General features: G+C 40.2%; 1 protein-coding gene across 2 annotated transcripts in view; it reads left to right on the forward strand.

Moving 5' to 3' along the window:
- Window positions 1-21,619, forward strand: part of LOC114874895 (bifunctional heparan sulfate N-deacetylase/N-sulfotransferase) — a 241,748-nt gene that overhangs the window by 204,819 nt on the left and 15,310 nt on the right. For both annotated transcript variants that reach the window (XM_029184617.2, XM_029184616.2), the window contains one exon: window positions 20,442-20,694. In XM_029184617.2, coding sequence (XP_029040450.1) covers window positions 20,442-20,694 — 253 coding nt within the window. The remainder of the gene's footprint in view (window positions 1-20,441; window positions 20,695-21,619) is intronic.

Below are 21,619 nucleotides of genomic sequence, written 5' to 3' on the forward strand. Positions count from 1 at the left end.
AGAGTAACGCGAGGCAGGAGGTGCTCTGTAAAATTCTGCTTCCCTTTTAACGGGTTGCTCGTCTTATCTGCCAGATTAGAAACTTATTCTCTTCGTGAATATCTAATTTAAAAAGAAGATTGTAAGTATCTAATTAGCGGAGATCTGGGATGGTTGTCAGATTTTTTTATTTTTATTTTTTACGGGTTGTAGTTTGCAAGGAAGTTCATTCAGACATAGTTTAATATAAACTAGGTACGGCGAAGTTTATAAAAAAAATTATTTTTATGAATATTATCAGTAAGATTGTGAGTTAATTCACATTATCTGTAGTAATTATTTGCTGACAATTTACCCCGAGCTTGGGTTGCTTGTCACACCTTTAAATAGCCAAAGGATATAGCAGGATAAAATGGTCAAAAGCGCCCTTGATCCGATTTTTTTCAGCAATGCATGAAAAACCATTGTACACCAAGTTTCAACCCTGTATCTCAACTGGGAGGGTAGTTACAGGGTGAGAAAGAAAAAGTGGTTTTTGCCATATTTTCCCTATTTAATGGCATTCAAAAAATCTGAAAAAATTCTAGAATATTCCAGCCATGTTTCTTTATGATTGTGAATTTTTTCAGATTTCTCGGTTGCAAATCCTAGGCGTGAAAAATCAAAAACGCAAAAATAAGTCGAAAAATTGAGATTTCGGGTAGAAGCTTTCAAAACACTAGGTTTTTACTTTCACAGTAGTTACATATTAGCATGACTGGTGTCCTCAATATCGAAGTATCGAATTCTTTTTTAATAAGGCTGCTTTTGGAAACACTACCCTGAGCACATTTCCTAGAACGTAGCCTAGAAAATGCATATACAGGTAAACAAGAAATATTACACTATATTTCTTATTTAAGTTTTACTAAAAAATATATTTAAATCAGAATCGTACATTTAATGTTAACTTCGAAGAATATTAATGAATTCCCCCCAAGTAGTAATAGTATTTTGCGGGTTTTTGAGCTGTAAGTGCAACAGGGTTGACTTCGTGACTAGAAAAAAAGTTTTTATTAAACCTATAGGGAATGGGATATTCTAAGAATAAATATGCATAAACAGCATAAACTTCAAAACGTCATGCGTACATTATAAAAAGTCACTGTACCTGCAATATCAAAACAGATGCAAAAGGATTGAGATGATAAAGAAAATTGTAGATGGAGTATTTGAATAAGATAATTTTTTAAATCTAAGATCACAGAATAAGAATGAAGAACAATTAATAAGAGTTACAAGAATATAATAACACAAATGCGTATGGCGTTCTTATTTCGGAACACGACTTATACCCAATGAACATTTCTCGAAAATGATACGCTGATTGAATAATGCGCGTCTCGTTATCATGCTGTTCAGTTTTCTCACAGAGATAAAAAATATCGATGTTATGTAAAAAAGTATCGATAATCGATTAATTGATTTACAGAAGCATTGACAAAAATAATCGGTTATTAGGAAAAAAACTATCGATATTTAATTAATCGAAACATATTGCCCATCCCTAATGATAGGTGTCTGGGGTAGGGATCATCTGTTGTCAGCCCCACTGACGAGTCTGACAAACGATCCCGAGACGAAACAGAGTACATTTCTATTGTTTACTTTCGTTTTTATAACAATTCGTGTAACAACTACACCCGGTCTCCCCTACCAATTATCGTATCACGGAATATTAATGATATCCCTGTTGCGTTTTAACATTGAAGCAACAAAGTTCCAAGAGTACTCCAGTTAAATCCACCGTATCCTGCTAAAACATGGGGATCGTGGAACAGTATCCCGAGCAACGAGCTCTAACGACGAGATAGATGAAGCAAAACACGGTACAATTTATCACCGTACATCAGCGTATCATAGTTGAACGGGTTAGAGCTGAGCGAATGAAAGACAGTGAGATAGGATCTCGTTCAGTGATTAAAGTGCTAGCTTCGAGTACAATAGCCCAAAGAAACTAACCGAACCGCTTCCCATTCCCCGTAGACAGTACGATTCGCAAAGAAATTACCAGGGAGAAGCATCGAAATTAAACATTGTAATCCTCTTCTCCGTCGTATAATCCTCGCGAGATGATCGTTGCTGATCCACAAAGTCATCGCGTACAGTTCGATCTAGCTTTCCGTGCGTGTGTGTTCAACTGAAGACGGCGCAGTCGTCGATCGAGATCTGAAAGCCCATTTGCAACGAAGAGGAACCGGAAGGAAGGAAGGAAGGAAGTCTCACGAGAACGGAAAGGCAAGCGTGTAAAGGGGATCAAGGCGATGGGAAGCAGGAGAAATTCATAAAGCCGTTCTTAAGCCGCTACGATGGAACGTCAGTCAGTGACCTTTTCGCATCGGAACGATCCGCCCGGCCGCCTTCGCCTCGAGAGGATTCCGCTTCGAGTTCGTTTGCTGGCGAACGATGCCGCGTCTACCGGTTCAAAGCTATCCCCTTTACCCTCCCCGTCGACCATCCACCTTGGAATATTATCCTCTTTTTGTCCGGCTATCCTACCTCGACCCGCGACCTCGTCACTTCCCACTGGCCCTCTTATCGACCCCCGTTCAATGGTCGGACAGAACTCACCCCCCACGACCGCGTCTCGCCAAGATCCATCGCTCTTTGTCTTTGACTAAAGACCAGCCAGCTCGGCCGCGGCAGTCGAGATAACACCGATTGTCCGCAGCAACAATCGACGAGAATATAAATCGAACGGGGGTGTCCGGTCCGCTGGAGACGCTGCACCGTTTTGGATCGCGCGACTCGGATTGTCGGAGCGACGCGACGGAGCTGGATCGAAAACGGGGATTAAAGCTCGCGGTACGGCTTTGTCCAGCTTAAAGAAGTACAGATGTTAGCTTTGGATAAGGGAAAGCTCCTTTGTTACCTTGTACATTGATTTAGGGAACAAAGGGGATCTGTAGTTTAGGGAGAGGATATTTCATCTCTTCACACGTTAATGTGATTAATTTTTTATATTTTATCGATTTTTCTATCTTCTTTTTTCAGTTAAATATTCGAATAATTAACCCCTTCACCGATGATTTTTTCGATGGTTGCGTCAGACACAAATAAAGAAAAATAAAATATCGTGCATACATAGCAATCAACGAACCTTGACTGAGCAAATTATAATTAGAATTAAATTCAAAATTTAATCGTATTATAAATACCAATCAAATTTAACACATTTGAACTGTAAATTGCGTCACAAGTACGATGTTGCAGGGCAAGGGGTTAAATACTTGAAAACACTAATTATTACAAATTAAGTGATTTTCAATATAGAACCCCATCGAGATTAACCACTGGCATAAGAAAATAAAGAAAAATAAAATATCGTGCATACATAGCATTCAACGAGCCTTGACTGAGCAAATTATAATTAGAATTAAATTCAAAATTCAATCATATTATAAATACCAATCAAATTTAACACATTTGAACTGTAAATTGCGACACGACTATGATATGATGCTGTAGGGCAAAGGGTTAAATACTTGAAAACATTAATTATGACTAATGAAATGATTTTCAATGTAGAACCCCATCGAGATTAACCACTGGCATAAGAAAATAAAGAAAAATAAAATATCGTGCATACATAGCATTCGACGATCCTTGATTGAGCAAATTATAATTAGAATTAAATTCAAAATTCAATCATACTATAAATACCAATCAAATTTAACACATTTGAACTGTAAATTGCGACACGACTATGATATGATGCTGTAGGGCAAAGGGTTAAATACTTGAAAACATTAATTATGACTAATGAAATGATTTTCAATGTAGAACCCCATCGAGATTAACCACTGGCATAAGACTTTTAATACTCTTTATTCCTCATAAATTCGCAAAAAATCTTGCTTGGTAGAAGTTGAAGTTTCACGTTTACGAGTGCTTCCTAAATCAATCTCCGCTACCAGTTCGCCGTAAAATCAACGAATGTACGTTTTACCACGAGATAAAGTCGGGGGAAGCAATTCGGCGCGGCAACATCGAACGACTACTTTTCTGCGAATAACTTTCCCCCCCTAGCCAGGATCGCGTTTCCCTCAAGCTTCGAAATTTATTCCAACGTTATCAGCTTCAAGCTTCAATTGCAAGGTCAATTGGTGTCTTAAAAGCAGCCCGTCTTCGTTCGAGCGTTTACGATCAAACTTCAGAGCCGGCTGAAAGTACTTTCCAAGATTTTCTTTCTAACCTTTCCCGTCCGCGTTATTTGGACGTATTGAAATTACGGTTCAGCTTGGATCCGAATAACAAATTAACGAGCTTCCAGCTAGGTCTTTGTTTCAAATTTTTACAGACGTCGTTCCTTCGAACGAGCCGCGCTAAGACGCAATGAGAGACGAAGAGAGCGTCATTATTTCCACGACGTGGAAAGGTTTACGACTGTCCATCAAGATCTCGAATTGCACCCGGCCCAAACTTTCCGTGGAAAGAACTTTTGCAGGAATACGTAATTTCGCTCTGCAAAATGTCTACTCGTAAGCGCCTAGCCAAATTTAGTACATCCTGACAGCCTTCCTGCTTCTTTTGTTTTATAAATTGTTTACTGCACGAGTATTTCATCTGCGTGTTAAATAAAAGAAGAATAAATTGGGGTATTATCTGCAAGGAGAAAAGTGCTCGATTTTGTTGAAGTTTCGTAAGAAAAACGCGGAAAATTTACTCTTCGAGGGCACAATAGTCGCAGTAGTTCCTATTAACGTTAATTTAAGAGCGATATTTCAATTCTTAGGTGACGCGAAGAAATTACTTTCCCCGTAGAAGGTGGGTTAGATGGAAATTAAGTTCCACGCAAGTGGAAGGTAAACGCGAACGAATTTGCTTCCCTGTACTTCGTTTCTTCTTCTCCTTTATTTCCCAACCTTCTTCATCGTCATCGTCGTACGCTTCTATATTTTCCACCTCTGCGAGGATCTTCTCGTACAGGAAACTGCGAACGCTCCGGACTGAAGCATTTACGAAAATCAGTGTCGACGTTATCGTACCCTCTTACTCAGCAGTTTTCCGGCCGATCTCGCAGCGGGACACGAGCTGAGATATTAACTGATATCCTCGCTCCCCGAGCCATCCATGGAATTTTATTTTTCCGTCGGAGCAAACTACTTTTCCTGTTTAAAAGTATTCCATTTTAGCTAGCGGTGATACCGCTTCCGTCCTCCGGCTCCTGTGTTCCCATCCTATTCTTCATACCTTTCATAAACCGGCAAGAAATGATGGCAATGAGATTAAAATGGAATATTTTCAGGAGGAAGTACAGTTGAAAAATTATTCGCAATGTTTTCTCAATATTTCAACGCCGTAAGAAAATATTAACATTGAAACTTAACAATATTTATTTATTTCATTATGAAAACTCTAACACTTTTTCGGTGAGAGTAGTATAACCACATAATTACGCTCCATTTCCAACGCGCAACCCTCTCAGTTCACGCTTCAATAAAAATTTTAATAACTGCTCTAATTACCAGTAGTGCTCCGAGTTGTTACCCTAAAAGAAGCCGAGTAAATTAAACTAATTTGAAGTAACGAGAAAAAAAAGGAGCGTGTCTGTCTGTCCTCGTAGCCGGTCGGTTCACATTCTTCCGAAACATTCGATCCTCTCGCCGGTCGACAATTCCCATTCAGTCGCGAATGTACTCGAATCCTCTGGCACACCCTCGAAAAGCAACCCTCTTCAAAGGTTCGAAGAGCGGTAGGGAGGATGGTCGGGAGAGAACAGGATAATAAGGTCTCGTTGCGATCACATTCCGGAACAAGAGGGTGGTTTCAACCCTGACCATTCACCGACACATTTAACAGCTCCGTTGGAGTAATTACTCGGTGTGCTCGCGCGGCCGCGCAATGTTATACAAGGCCGGCCGTTGTTCGACTCGCTGTTTTTCTTCCTTCTAGGTTCGGACAGAGAGGGAGAAAAAATAACGCCGGAGTTGGGGAAATGAACCTTCAGCCGGGTCCAAAGACACACGGCGACCCTTGCGAAACGAGAAACGTGCATGTTCGGAATTTTTCCACGTTCCGTGTTTTTTCTTCCATTTCGTTCTCTCTCTCCCTCTGCCGGATACGGTTTCGACAAGGGTTCGGATATTTTCATGGTTTAGCTTGGAATTACATTTCCAGTCTGCTGGAAATCGCGCTTCGTCGATGGAGCCGGACATCGAATTCACAATATTCCCGGTGACATTGTTGACGCGTGTGTTTTTCAAAGGGAATAACGCGTGCTTAGGAAAATTGGTGTTTCTGAAAATCCCAGAATGCTGCAAGTTATTCAATATCCCGCGATGAAAGTTTCCTCTTTTCCCGTGGAACTTTCCAACAAATGCAATAAGGTTGTTCGATCAAGAAATGACGGTTAACGCCGCCACCGTGAAAACTGCCATAATAATCTGAATATGGAACGCGAGACGTTCGTATGGTGCTGTTCCATTATCATAATTGAGGGGAGGTGATCGAAATTCCCGTGATATAAAATAAATTGAAATTTTACTTCAATCTAAAGAACAGTACTGTAACGAAATGTAACGGCGCCCAAACTTTAAATTCAAATTTCGCGCCTTGTAGGATGCCGGCGGAAAAATGATGGCGTTTCGTCTCGGGAACCGTCCACTAGAACTCGTCAGTGGGGCTGACAACAGACGATCCCTACTCCAGACAGATCATTGTATAAAGGAGCCTTGTGGGGTTTATAACCCGCTCTGCAGTTCCCAAGTTTGCACTTATACCGGCGGTGTTTAAGGGCGCGATTGCGCTATTAGATTCACCTCCCAACCACGTGCCGCCGGGTAGGTCTCCAGCCGGTACGGAAGGCCCAACACTTGACTCATTGTCGGCGTGTAAGGAATTTTGGTCTAGGAGGCTTCTACTTTAACAAACTAACTGAGTGGGTTAACAACTACAGAGCCCCGTTTGCCACCGGAATAGCCGGTGCCCGGACCACACCAGGAGGAGGCGGGGTTGGCACATGACACCGCTGGGCCTGGCTGCAAGGCCCCGAACGGCACCTTTGTGGTCCCCCTGCCCCAGACACCCATCATACCGCAATTCGGAACTTCTATATACGGTACTGCCTTGAAATAAGCAACTCGCTCGGGACCGAACAGTTGCTTATTACGAAGAATATGCTATTCAGCTTGACGAATGAGAGTGAGAGATCCAAGGTAGCGGCAAATGGAGCTCTCACTCATTTCTCGGACCTCCCACTTTGCGGGCCACTTGAGACAAAGAAGAGGGGATAGCGAGTTGCTTATTTCGAAGCAATACTGTATTCGGACTGCATGCCGGGCGACCGCTAGCGAGAACGCTGTCACCGATCATCTCGCCGCCACCTAGCGGTCCCCGGCCCGAACTAAAGGCCTCCGAGGAAACGAAACCCTCTCTCCCCCTCCACTTAAACGCCTACAATCTAGTCACTCACATCAACCGATCGGAGAATTAAGAATGAAATAAAGAATTGATATTTTACAGTACGGAAACATTCTTGGATCGTACGAACAATTTGCCCAAGTGAAACGTGCCAATCTTTGTATCCATTGCGCGATGCGAACAGTTACCATCAACACTATATTCGATCGTTTCTATTTGACCACGTGTGACCGAATACGAGATTCGCATCCGAGAAGCCGGTGCTGGGTTTCTGAATAAATCACCGAGATTCGACAGGGAGCATCGTTGCCGGAGCCGGGTGTTGCGCATTCGAAGGACGTCGCAAGTTTCTCTACATCTCCGCCACCACTTGGACCAGGCTAGCTGTGCTATGCTTATCGAGAGGCTGTCGAGGGTAACACGATCGGGGAAACAAAGTTAGCAAAGAGGAGGGTGGCGAGGGAAAAGCTTGCCAGAGGGTGAGCTATGCTTGGAAAGTAAACGAAAGAAAAGTCCAGAGGGATCCACGTGTCCTGTGACCTCTAGCAGAGGGTCGTCTCTTCGATTAAGGTCGAGGAAGATGTCCTTTCAGCTCCTAAGAGTATTGGATCGTTGTAGATTCGTTCGAATCGTTCAATTGGGTAACGAGCTGTTTCGTGGTTCGCGCCGAATAAACAAATTGGAGAATTGAAATGGAATAGAATCCCGTAGAATGTTCAGAGTATATTCTGGCTCACCATTTGCATCCTTCTTCCATTCTAATTGCGAAGCAACAAGCCCCGCGTTTATCTATCGTCCTCTGCAAAGTTCGTTCTAGATTCGACTCCGGTTTCGCAAATTTCCCAGATACTCACCGTCGAAATTGGCGTTCCCTGAATATTACGGATACACAAATGTCTAGCGAAGAGAGGGGCGGGACGCGGGATACGAAGCAGCGGAACCCCTTGGTCGGGACCCACTGTATCTTCCCGGGGGATGGCAGAATTTTCCTTCATGAATAATTCCCGGTGTCCCTTCGTGCATTCGTTTCCGTGAACAGCCGGAATGCGTTTCAGAAATCTAGAGGAGCCGGCTACAGGTACCCACGGGCGCGGCGTCGCGTCGCGTCGCGTCGCGTCGATCATCCATTTCGTTTCTAGCCGTTTCCTCATCGAAATTCGCGCTGCGTACGTAGCCTCCCGAGCGGGACCACCGGGGTGCAAATGGACTTTAAGAGGGTTTATATACATCTTCGAGCGGGTGAAACATTGACGCGCTATTGCTTCCCTGCTGGGAATCGGTGTGAAGAGACACCGAGAATTTGCATCGTGTTTTACTTCCTGCTTTGTTGCTTTCTACCGATGGGAGTCGGTGTCAATTTGTAAGAGCTGTATACTTTTGGGAGAATCTTCTGGGGCTCGTTACGTGCATTCAATTAAGTGAAATTTTAGATAATAAACAAACGTAGAGTTTATAATAAATTCAGCTTAAATACTCCACAGAATTGGATGGTTTCTCTCAATTACGAGGTCCTGGAGTTGTTGCAATTTTAAAAATGAACCTCTAGATAGAGTCCTTTCAGTCGCGATGATCATTGAAAGAGATTTCCCTAGCCACGCGTGAATGTTTAAAGAAATACGAGGAACGTAGAGGGACAGGAAAGCGGTTAAGTTCATCAGGAATTAAATAAGAATGTAAATGTAACTGGGAATTTCTCTCTCCCGTAATACACATGAACGCGCCTACCCTTTCTCACGAAGCTAAATAGATTCTTTTCAAACAAAGACTGAAAAAATGCACGGGTAGTTCTTTCAAAGGTATGCAAATATAAGAGAACCCTTACGTACGTAATGTGAAGTTAACGGGGCTTCAAGATGTGTACGTTTCAATTTCACTTAACAAAGGAGAGCTTTCAATTTTTCAGTAATTTCGTTTCAATTACAGTACACTGATAATTTCATATAAATTCAAATTAATTTTTTCCACGAAATTTATATTCCCTTCTTTACAGATTTTTTTTTCAACTGAGTACTGCAACAATTTTTTATATTCTTGTGGAAAAAACGCAACGGATGCGTGTTATTTACATCTACGGAATTAAAAATTTTAAATATTAATGCTTCAGTGGCTAGTTGCGTTTCCGGTTACCTACGCAAAGGATAAAATTTATAAATTTTCTTTTTCAATGAATTTGAATTTCTCTGAAATTTTATATTTTTCAACCCTCTGTCGAAGCTGGAAATCAGTCTTCCCTCTATTTTCGTATTTTCCAAATTCCAATTGGAACCTAGCCGTCGTACTTAACCAGGAATCTGTCACCAGTTCAATGCAACCCATTCGTGGGATGCTGTTGGTGAAATCCACTTGGAGCAATCCCTAATCCAATCGTCATTTTCGGCAAGCGCCTCTGTTTGTTAACCACCGCTTGTCAAGCAACACAGACCATCATTAACTGGCCAAGGTGGTCCCCTTATCGATCAACGTTATCGTAGCTTGTTTAGCGGTTATCGAGGCCGATGCAAATCACGTAGGGCAAGCAACGGAGAATCGTTTCGAATCCGGAGACGTACGCTAATCGATCGACGTTCTATTCGAACGTAACGCAGGAAGATCCTGCCAGGGGAAATAGGGTCGTCCGTTTCGATAAAGAGCGCGAAATTAATTTCCTCGATTAATCAATTCCATTAAATTTCAAAACGTTTGATTGTTACAAAAGTTAAGTTGTATCTGTCTGTGTTATCGTCTAGACGCTATGAATTGATAATGCAATCGTCGCGACGCTCCGTGCATTAGAAATAAAAAATTATATAACGAAGAATGTTTTGTTTAACATTCAATGCTGGGTATAACGTCTGGCAATTGAGACTCGAAATGGTACGGCCGATGGCCAATTTGGTACCCTGAAGAACAATAGCTTATTATAATCGTGTTGTAAAATGTTCCTCTGCAGACTATTATGTCCTCTCTTTATCCAACTTTTTTGACTTACAAATTGAAAATAAATTTGCAGACATCAATGCGGAGATTCTTTGAAATTTTGAAATTTCCAATTATATTTCCACGATGCAATTAATAAGCTTTTGTAAATGAAATTCGTTTCATTAAACGGGCAATTATCCGATTGGTAAACATGAGATACAATGGTGAAAAGGATGGCTTCTTGTAAAATAGAAATAACGCGAATATCGACAGCACGGAAGAGGAACCGAACGGACAGGTATAAATAATACATGATCAGACAATAAATCGGATGTTCATTCTATGAACAACAAATTAATCGCAGCAATTAGTTTGTCACGTAAATAAAACCCTGTGCGCGTATGCGAGCGCCAATATCCATCCGGTGTATTGCAATTCAAATTACGAGTTATTGCAAAATATCGCAGACGAACATTTCAATTGCATACATTGTTTAACATGCGAGCGATTTTGATCCCATCTTTCATGAAAAAATTATTGTGATATTCGATGAAATTTTGTTAACGAGTTTGTAATTTATTAAAATCATGTAACATTTGCTAAGGAATTGATGGTCAACTTTCCCAAAATTATATATTTTATTTTGACGAAAATTAGGCGCGATTCGAAATCGAAACGCTTCGAATTATCCAGATTATTGGAAATTTTATAATCTCAGTTCAAATCATCTCGGGATCTAAAGGAGTAAAGGCGAAAGATGAAGAAAAATGGCTGATCGCGTAAATTTGCTCGTCCCAATTGCACTCGAAAACGCACAGTTATCGATTAGCTGTCCCCGGTCATCGGTTCCAGCCATTTCTCATAACGTGACCTCGCAGTCGCGTTACGTGATTTGCATCATCGTCGATAAACGCGGCAACCAGCTTCGGTATATATTGACAGAACGATATAACGCCGTGCGAGCCGAAGACTTTGGCGGACCTTGGCCGATTAATGGAATGGCAAACTGTTAGAGGAATTGGTAAACTTCGAAGTCAGTCTAACGTGGTCGTGGACGCTGGCGGACCTTGCTCCTCGTGGATGAGAACTTTGTCGTTGTTGTTGTTGACGATTAGGTGAGAATAGCCCCTTTAGAGACTGCAAACAGTTCTAAGCTGTTGAACAGGAGCGAAGAAAGGGAGTTAAACGCTCGTTATTCTAATTAACAGATTTTACAAGAAAATTTCATATGAAATTTTTGTAATATTTTATTATCATTTGATATTTGAATTAATTATTTTAATTTTTAAGAAGATTTTTATACTAACCGTAAAAAATTTTTTTAAATAAAACAATTATTTTTCCTTGTTTTGGATGATAAAGTTAGAAGTTAAAGTTGGAATTTCATGTTTAATACGAGTTGTTTTATCACAACGAGAGAGGGTTGAATTTTCCTGGTTATTTTTTTAGAATTCAATATCGTCGGGTCGCGTGTAACGAGGGAAGCAAACTTTCAGCTGAAATAGAGCAGGAGAAAAGTAGAAAATGAGGAAAAAAGATTCTCTGTGAAAATTCTAAATCTTCCACCAAGTTCTTTTCGTGCGTAGCTTTATAGTCAGGACTCTCATTTTAATCTTTCTACCATGAAGCCCCCATTTTTTCCCGTGTCTAGCTGGGACAAAGGGACCCGGTGCAGAGGAAAAAGAGGCTAAGAGAATCCGAAAGCATAAGCGAGTGGCTTTATCGGCTTCTCCTTGGTCGTTTATTCCGAAGGAAAAAACACACGCTCCTCCTGGGGACTTAGTCGGTGTTGTGACGCGAGTACGCAGAGGAAACGAATATTCCCTGGACAGCTTTTTACCCCGTACGTTTCCCGAGAAATTACGCTGGACGCTGGAATAATTAAAGATGACTATCTGCTCGGCTGTGGATCCTTTCAGCGTTTCCTAGCGTACTCTGCTCGTGATGCAAAACATTCATAAAAATCCGTGTCATTCTTCGTTATTAATCTTCTAGAACCGGATGATACGTTTTAGACCCTGTCTAGATGGAGAAAAACTGGATGGCTGGATAAAAACTTTGCACAGAATTTATCTACTCTCTATGAAATACTAATAAAAGCTGTATTTTCTTAGGAAGATGAATGTTTTGAATTCGAAGAATTAAAATGAAAATAACACTGGTTGTTCCAAAGCTCGTCGACCTATTTCACTCATTCCTCTCTGAAAATGCGGCAAAGTATGATCGGTAGGCTAGCAGGTAGAGTAGGATTAAACTGTAATGCAACCTAGTTTCCGAACAAAAATTCTCTTATCAAGACTAAATGCCACCATTTAACAATAGTCGTTTTTCCACGAGCGTTGCTTTTCACGATGTTCCCTCTTTGTGTCATTGACAAGCCTGCAGTCACGCAATGCACGCGCGTCCACCTCTTAATAAACCGATCCAAAAACGCTCGTACACAATCGCCTATCTCATTTGGATGGAATCTAATTCAAAAAGATCGGCCAGGATGATGCGCATTGTAGTCGCGTAGGAGACTCTCGCATTCGTATTCGCTTATTGTCGAGATGCTCGCGAATTCCACGCAGCCGGCACTCGTATATTTTATTCTTTTGTGCGGGAAAGGATGAACGAGCCGGGAATAAAACGACTCACGCATGGCTTCACCAACCATTTTCCGCTAATCTTGTGTCTTCTTCGCGATTTATGTCGCGATGAAGATCCAATTATAAACGGGTCCTATCTTAACTCGGAAAGTAGAGGATGCGATTCCTATTTAGCATTCACTACTCCGAGAAATTATGCTGAATTTGGAGCGAGTCAAAACTTAAATAATTTTTTTAAATAAATATGTTGGTTTTTAATAGAATTATGAAATGTATACAAATACTAATTCCTACCCCTCCCAATTCCTCAGTTCCAAAAATCTATGTGCTATACCTATTTTCACGGATGTGAGTCAAATTGACGGATTAAATATTTTTAAAATTGTTCGTTTTACACACATGTAACTTATTTCTTGTGGATAGAAATTTTTGGTAAACAATCTGATGCGAGAGTTTTCGTGTTCAAACTTGTCAATTTACTAGTTAGAAATCTATTGCAAACTTGCTCATTCAATATTTGGTTGAACGGTTCATTGATTGAATTGTCAAGTTCAAGTATCATGCAAAAGAAACAGAACTAAGGGGGCCTGTTTTGATGAACAATTTTCTAATACTATTAAAAAATAAATAAATAAAAATTAAAAACGAAATTAAAGAAAAATTTAAAATAAAATTTAATTTTTTTTAATAAACTTCAATTTTGATATTTGAGTCAAATTGATTCATTTCGGGCAAAATAGATATATACCCAACATCCGGCAATCTAGTGTTAATATCCGCGGAAAGTATCTGTCTTTAGAATTAAAATTCATTAAAAACGCTAATCCTTCGGGTTATCGAGGAAAGTTTAATCACCCTTCTAACATATGTTATAATTTTATTTGAATTTGCCATTTCGTTGAGTGCTGACGGATAGATTTCTCCTGATACCACGAAACACAGAATTCTAAATGAATCTTTCGCAAATTTTCTACGCGAAAGCTTTTAAAAGGGTCGGACATTTTATTCCCGGTAGCACGGCTCAGTTGAACTGGACCGTATTTTCTTATTCCTCCGCTCATCTCGCGCCATTCTTCTTCATTCCGCTCTAGGCTGTTTGCTCTTCCTGCAAATCCTCTTGACGAGGACTTCGCTCGTTTTACCGTCTGGCTCGTTCCTCGAACCTCCTTCGCCGCTAGGACATCGCCGAGCAGAATAAGTCCTCCGCAGAACGTTGAGAATAAATCCTGTTTGTCCACCTTGGCTTCGAGCGTTGTTTCCCAAAGATTGGAAGCTTTTCCGATTCGTGGTTCCTCGGAGTTTGCCGTTCCTCCATGGTTCGTAGTTAGAGAACTTAAGTAACAGCTAACAAGTCATATTATATTAAATGGCTGTAAATCGTATTATATTAAATTGCTAATTAAATTCACGGCTCTCGCGTTTCCTTCATTTATTATTTATTGAAATTTCATTTAAAAATAATGTGCGATAGCGAGTGAAATTTTATATTCAAATAAATACACCCTATTGGCCTCGTTTTGTTTCGCACATATTTTTACATCTCGTAAACACTTCACTTTACATTTCTACCCTATCTTAGCATATCCTGCGTTTATTTCAAACTTTCTCTTCGTCCTTCTCGCTGTTTCTACGAATATTTCTCTTTTCTTTTGCACCAACTTAAACCTTACACCCTCGTCGCATCTCTCATGCCGTTTCTTTCTATTTCTCTCGAGTTTTTTTGCTTTCACCCTTGTTTCTTCTGTCTGCCTCGCGCTCCTAGTTTCCTCGTATCTTTTCATCTTACTTCTTCTGGCACGCTTTCTTTAACCCTCTATCCTCTTCCTTGTCTATCGTTTTCTTTCCCGACTATTGTTGCTCTCGCTCTCCTCCTCGCTATCGCTTCAACCCTCTCCAGGTTATACAGAGAACGACAATAGCGAGAAGATATCGTTCCACGAACCGAGCACTTCGGTTCACTTTTTATATTTCCCTCTGCCACTCTGAATTCGCGAGCATCGCAGCCGGAAAATCGTGGCGCAACGCGATCAGCGGTTGGAAAATGTGTCGGAACTGTTTTCTCGGTTCGATCGTCAAAAATGTTTCTGTGTTAGAACGTAGGTAACTCGTGAAAATAGCGTTGCAACTGTTCAATAATCAATTGTTAACTCGTTGACTGACATAGGGATCGTTCGTGATCGTTGTCTTAAAGATAATGTAATTAAATAATAAAAGAAAAGAGGGAATAATTTTTCGAATATCATTAATATTATACTATAATGATATAACGTTTAAATTTATTTAAACATATTCGTGTTATTCGTTAATAAAGTTTTGATTTGTTTTATTAAGATAAAATTTAAATAATGAACATTGTTTTTTCGACATCTGCATTGTAATTAGCAATCTGCATTAACAGTAATACGAAGCTTGCTCGATGTTCTCTGGAATTAATGTTGTTCCGTGCATTATCATAACAAGTTAATCTAATATTGACGCAAACATAATTACGGATTGTATATTTAACTCGTTAAATAACGCTGGTGGATATTGCGCGAGCACGAAATCGATCAGCTGGTAGCCAGTTAACGAAAGAAAAACCTCTGATAATTTCGTTCAATTGGCGTACACGAGTTCGTTAAAAATTGTCGAGTTAAACAGTATACGGAAACTAGAAGACAAATTGTTTCCCTTTCCTTCTACGAAAACTTGCTGTCGAGGACGCGAGGCGACGCGACGCGGCGCGACGCGATGGTCGAGGATCGAGAACCGTGGAACTTCGTTAGCGATGCTACGCTGAAACTGCATCAAACTTGTCTACTTTCACCTGCAGCTAGTTATTAATACGAAAGCATGGTAAATATGCAGGGTAACGGGAACAATTCCGAGCGAACAGTAATAATTTCATTCTGGTTCGAGCGTCTCTCTGCTCGCATTAATGTTTCTTCTTCCATCGCGATTCCTGACTCAATATTCTCAATAATGTTATTTACCATCGTTAGATATTGTTTAACTTCGAGAAATCTGGTTTACTATTCGTTCAAACTGAAACTACGTGTCCTCGAATTAAAATTAACTATGCATGATTTTTCATTGTATCTTTTATTCTAATTTATTTGAAAACCTAATTCGAGACTTTTATACCTTTTTCATATGGAATTATTTATTGAAATTCATTAAATAACATTAATTTTTAATGTAACAATCGTTCGGAAGTCGAATTGACAAAAACCTCATTGCACTTGCAGCATTCCTTATATACCCAAATCCGGGTACCCCCACTCCTTTCAGTTGTGTACTGGAGTGGGGGATTCGGCAGGGGTATAAATAAGACACTGCGACCCGCGAATCGGCAGTCGAAACGACACCGCGACAGGGAGGGGTGCATGCCGAATTTATTAAAATCCTCACCAATGATGTTACATGTTATCAACAACGCTGTAATCATTTTCCTCGAAGCTATCAATATACAATTTTGTTGTAATTAAACAAATTTATCCGTATTATAATGATAATTAATATACTGCAATTAAATTTTCGTTGAATATTATCAAACTGAAACGGATTCGGTTACGCATTGTATTTATACAATATTGTTTGTTGATTTAATCAGATCGTTTTTAATTATATTTACATATCATTAACTTTTCCTCTAATTTAATATTCAGAGGCACAATCGAACAGAGATTCTTACAAATCTTCAATGAAAACTCAGATGTCGCGTGGAAGGCTTAAGGCTGACTTGGAAGCTTTATTTTTGCGAGGAACTTTTTCCACGGGCGTAGAAACAACACGGACTTCTCTCATAATACCCGACAGAAACAACACGTGGAAATCCTGGACGCTGGAAATTCCGTGGAGCAGGAATCGTTCGCGCCTCACAAGTCGATTTCGCGTTTAAATTCAGGACGCGTGCGAGATTCGCAAAGCTTCGACTCGAATCCCTCGCCTTGAATCGCTTGCGAATCGGCTTAACTTCGTAGCGAGTCTTTCGCGCACAGCCTGCCGATTCTTTCTCTTTGATTTCTGCAGCCGTTTGTTAGATTGGAATTTGTGCGATTTATTTGGAAAACAAACACCTCGAAAGATTGATTGCTAAGAAAAATGAATATATATTATAAAAGTATCAATTTGTAATACCTCCAATTAAAAATGCAATCGTACAATTAAATTCGCCCCTTTGCAAAGGTGATTCAGACACTAAAGTATAATTTAAAAAGAATTTTATTTCATGATATACCGATACAAGATATCTGAGAAAAAAGTGACGGCCGATAAAAAGCTGAGGAAATTTTCTTCTATCCCTGATTCGTTGCAAGTTAAACATGCCAAATCAGAAAGGTTCCCGAAAATTATGAAGTTGTTTTCCGAGATCGGCCAAGCAAGCGAGCCTTTCATGCTCGGGGAAAACAGGGTTGGCAGAGGGCGGAGGCGGCATGCGTCGGGCCGAATTTACGAGGCGAGTACGACTTCTTTGGAACGAACACGCCCCTGGGGTAAATTATTTCTCCTCTGGGCCACCATTGCTTCCTGATGTTACTTTCACGTTCGAGTGCGAATGAACACGAAAGAATATTTCTGGATCCGAGGATTGAGGTCAGGCAATTTTTTGGTTGAAACGTAACTTTTAACAATATTCCTCCATATTGAAAGATTGTATAAGTAGACAAAAATTGGCGTGTAGTCGTTACATTCGTTAGAAATAAAATAGAAGAAATAGAGTCCAAGTACCGTGCGTCGCCGACCTTTCGGACGGGTCCTTAATATCCACAGGGTGTCTCACTTAAATAGATACAGAGCTCTTATTCCGTAACTATTAATGATACAAAAAATTGTTGATATGGAAATTGCATGGGAAAAGGGGGTCTATGTTTTGGCCGAAGTGAAAAATCTTTTCCATATTTTTTTCAGATCATATAATAGTGCTTCTCAAGACGAATTCATTAAGCTTTAATGAATAAAACTCGATTTTAATTAGTCTTCAAGATATAACGTTTACAAATTTCCCGATTTTCAGTAGATACCTCTCGGTTTGAGTGGCAAGTAGTAAAAGCGGCCCTATTTAAGTGAGACACCCTGTATAATATAGGGAAGTATGGTACCAGGAATAATGAAGACCGAGGAAAAAGTTTCTAAACCCTAATTTCATCTATCTAATGATATCGAAGGCCAAAATTATAAATTCCACTCGAAACAGAAGGAACAGAATTTCCGGTTCTTTCATTTAAAAAACATGAGTTTTAACATGCGTAATACTCACCAACGAAAGGGTTGAATTTCTCCGTACTCGAGCCTCGTCCCAAACGATTGGTTCTCAATAGAAAGGCATCGGAACGCCAGAGGGTGGAAGCAATTAGTTGGCTCGGTCGAGCAGCGGAAACTATCGATGGACATAATCTTCTTGTAAAATCCTCGAACGATGAAGTTGGTCGCTAAACATCCCTAATTGCGGCCACGCGCGTTTTTCATCGTGGCCGATCGATCGATACCTTTGAAATCTCTCGCGGAGGATCCTTCGGCGGGTTGTTGCACGCGTTTTCAAGCATACGCTTGCAATTGGCTGGCGCGGCAATTGCCGGCCAAGAACAAAAGAGCCACGCCGGAGTTCGTTATGACAGTTCGTTAGCTCCGTAAATTGCCGGGCCGCCGTTAATGGGCGGTTGCCAATTATCGAACCGATTACTCCGCTGAATTATCCGGCATTCATTCGTTCATTAGTTAACTGCAATTTTCTGCTGTGACACGCGAACTCGCGAGCCTCCTGTAAACTGTTGATAGCCGTCCGCCCTCTTATTCGTCCATCGCGAAAATTACGAGACCAGTTTCGTCGTTCCGGCTCCGCGCAATTGAAAACTCGTTAGAAAACTGTTGCTTCCTTATTGTTCCACGAAACGAACTTTATACCTTTCATTATATTTTAACCATTTCCACTCGTATGTCGCCATATAGTCGCCATCCTACATTTTATTATTATAGTATTTCATTTTAGGGACCCTTGTTACAATGTTTTCCTTTAGTTTCTGCTTAAATGTGTGTGTATAATAAAATAAAATTTTAAAAATTCCGAGTTGTTTGGTAGTTTTCTCAGATATAAATACGAGTGCAAAGGGTTAAGAGCAAAAGGATCACAAACAAGTACGAAAAATTGCTAATATTACAAAATTTTTAGTAATAAAGCTTTCTATCGCCTTTGTAACTTGAAATTCCGTAGCCGTAGTCAATTACCTGGAAACAAGTAACAGTGAAGGTATTATAGCAACCACGAACCATTTCTTACTTCGTTATCGTATACAATCGACAGCTTTCCGTGTCTCGCATTAATTTCGCATCTCCCCGAAAAAGTCGCCCGTTCCCTTGGATCGGCCAACTCTATCGGTTTATTTCATCGATAAAGTTGTTTTATCCGGCCGGGAAGTGAATAAAAAGCACGCGTGCAGGAATAAAAATCCACTGGCATCGGAATGGTTGTAGGTATAACTGAACGATCCGATAGACCGAATTCAAACGTTATTAAAAATCGAAGAAAAACAGTGAACGTAGGATAAAAGGAAAGAAGTGGAGTGCGGAGTAGGCACGCGGAGAGGAAGGAAACGAGGGAGATCGCATAAAATGTAAAATGTAAAAAGCACATTATACGTGTAATTGCTTTATTATTCTCGAAACGTTTCGGATGCCGCGTAAATGGGAGTTCGATAAAAGTATCCTTGTTTTATCGTTTAACAATAACGACCGACGGAACGCGGCCTGCTCCCGTCGTTTTCTTCTATCGATATTTCATTTTTTCTTATATTTATTACCCCCGTCCTCGTTTTAAATAACCGATACGGTGTCGTTCAGACGGATTGGAATTGTCGTAACGAGCATCGACGAGGACCTCGCTACGCGGATCGGTCCTGCTGGTCTAAATATTCACGACTCGGAAGATTTGTGCCCGAACGGATGGCGGACGAAGAGAATCAAGAGGGTTGCGAGGCGAGAACGGGAACTTTTATTCCGTTTCGAGGGACACGTTAACTCCGAGCAATGGCTGCTTTATTGCATAATCTCGCGAGGAAAAATAAAAAGCCTCGCCGAAAGAGGAGACATTTAAAGAGAACTTCTTGTCTCGTAATCTTCGAGTTAGGAAACCTTTGGGAATCGTTGACACGCGGATATTGCCTGTAAAACCTTTGAGAATTTCTTCGTTTTTCCTTTTCGTTTTATGGATGATCGTTTGTTTTTCAAGTTTTTCTCGCCTATTAATTCGCTCCGTCTTCTTTACTTCATTTGCGTCATTGATATTTAATAAGGGAGACTCTGTGAAACTTAAGTAACAAACCTTTGATGATGATAATGAGGCGTTTATTGAACATTTTTAATAATCTTTGACAACGCTCTCTGTAATATTTTCATTTTATAGAGTACATTAAAATTCGGTCTCATTTAATTACTCCGATACGTTCAATTTCAGTTCATTTAACCAATATTAATTAGACAGAATATTAGTATTATACTGCGATATTAATCATTATAATGACCAGCTGTACGGGCACGATATGAAAATTTAATCGATCGCCCGAGTGAAATTCATTAACGTTAAGTTATATTTGATTTCAGGTACAAATTGGAAGTCGCTGGCAAGTCTTTACCTGTACTGACCAACCTGGACAAGGGTCGTTACGGGGTTCTGATCTTCGAGAACCTGAATAAGTACCTGCAGATGGACAAGTGGAACCGAGAATTGCTGGACAAATATTGCAGAGAATATTCGGTTGGCATCGTTGGTTTCGCACCGTCTGGCGAGGAAAGTTTAGTCGGCGCACAACTGAAAGGCTTTCCCCTTTTCGTCCATACTAATCTTCGACTAAAGGTCAGTGACCTTTGCATTAATATTCAGTTAACACTAGATCTACCAGGGGTGGTCAAAATGACTTGTTTGGCATTTCTTATAATCATTATTCATTTTCAGTAAATTTTGTTTTCTAAAATTTTGTATGACTTTTTTTAAAATATGCAAATAACTAATTCTGTGAAACAGTTTTCTTTTTTTTTTCTTTTTCATGTAATTTTATGCAGTATACCTCCATATACCGAGATGAGTAATTTTCACCCCCACGGAACGTAGGTAAACTCGTGATTTTTTAAGTTTCTCATATTTTTGTATAGTTTATATACATTTTTAGAAAACTAAATATATTTTCGTATATCTACATTGTACAAAATTACCATAAGAGACATAATGACTTATTAATTTGAGAAACTAGTCATTTTGACCTCTCCGGTAGAAATAGGTATACGTCAGACTCGTCCCTTCATTCTTCACCCATAATCCTGTAATTGCAACCAATCTCTCTGTTTTATATATTTTATTTCAAATGATCACCATCGAAACGCGTTAAATTTACACAGAAATATTATTTGCTGGAAAATTTGATCGTAAAAAACGCGAGGTGCCAATTTTTCGCACGTCGAAGAAAAGTTTCGAGGGAAAATGAGAAAACAAAATGTATTCGTTCAGCGTTAAGGGACGTTTTCCTAGAATATCTTGCGGGATCGCGTCACGTGCTATACCCTCGGATGAAACTCGTCCACGATGGCCATAGTTTTTATTGGTAGACGGAAAATAAATTTCGTCGCGTCGCTATAGAACATTTCGGACCGGTGCGGTGGTGGTTGGCGTCGGTCGGAGGTGGAAGCCCCGATCGCGAGAAACTTCGAATTGGCAATCTCCGTTCCCGTGACGAAACGGCCCCGACTTTATTTCGCTGAAAAATTGCGACCACGTCACGAAAGAA

This window comes from Osmia bicornis, chromosome 6, assembly GCF_907164935.1.
Source record: "Osmia bicornis bicornis chromosome 6, iOsmBic2.1, whole genome shotgun sequence".
Lineage (NCBI taxonomy): Eukaryota > Metazoa > Arthropoda > Insecta > Hymenoptera > Megachilidae > Osmia > Osmia bicornis.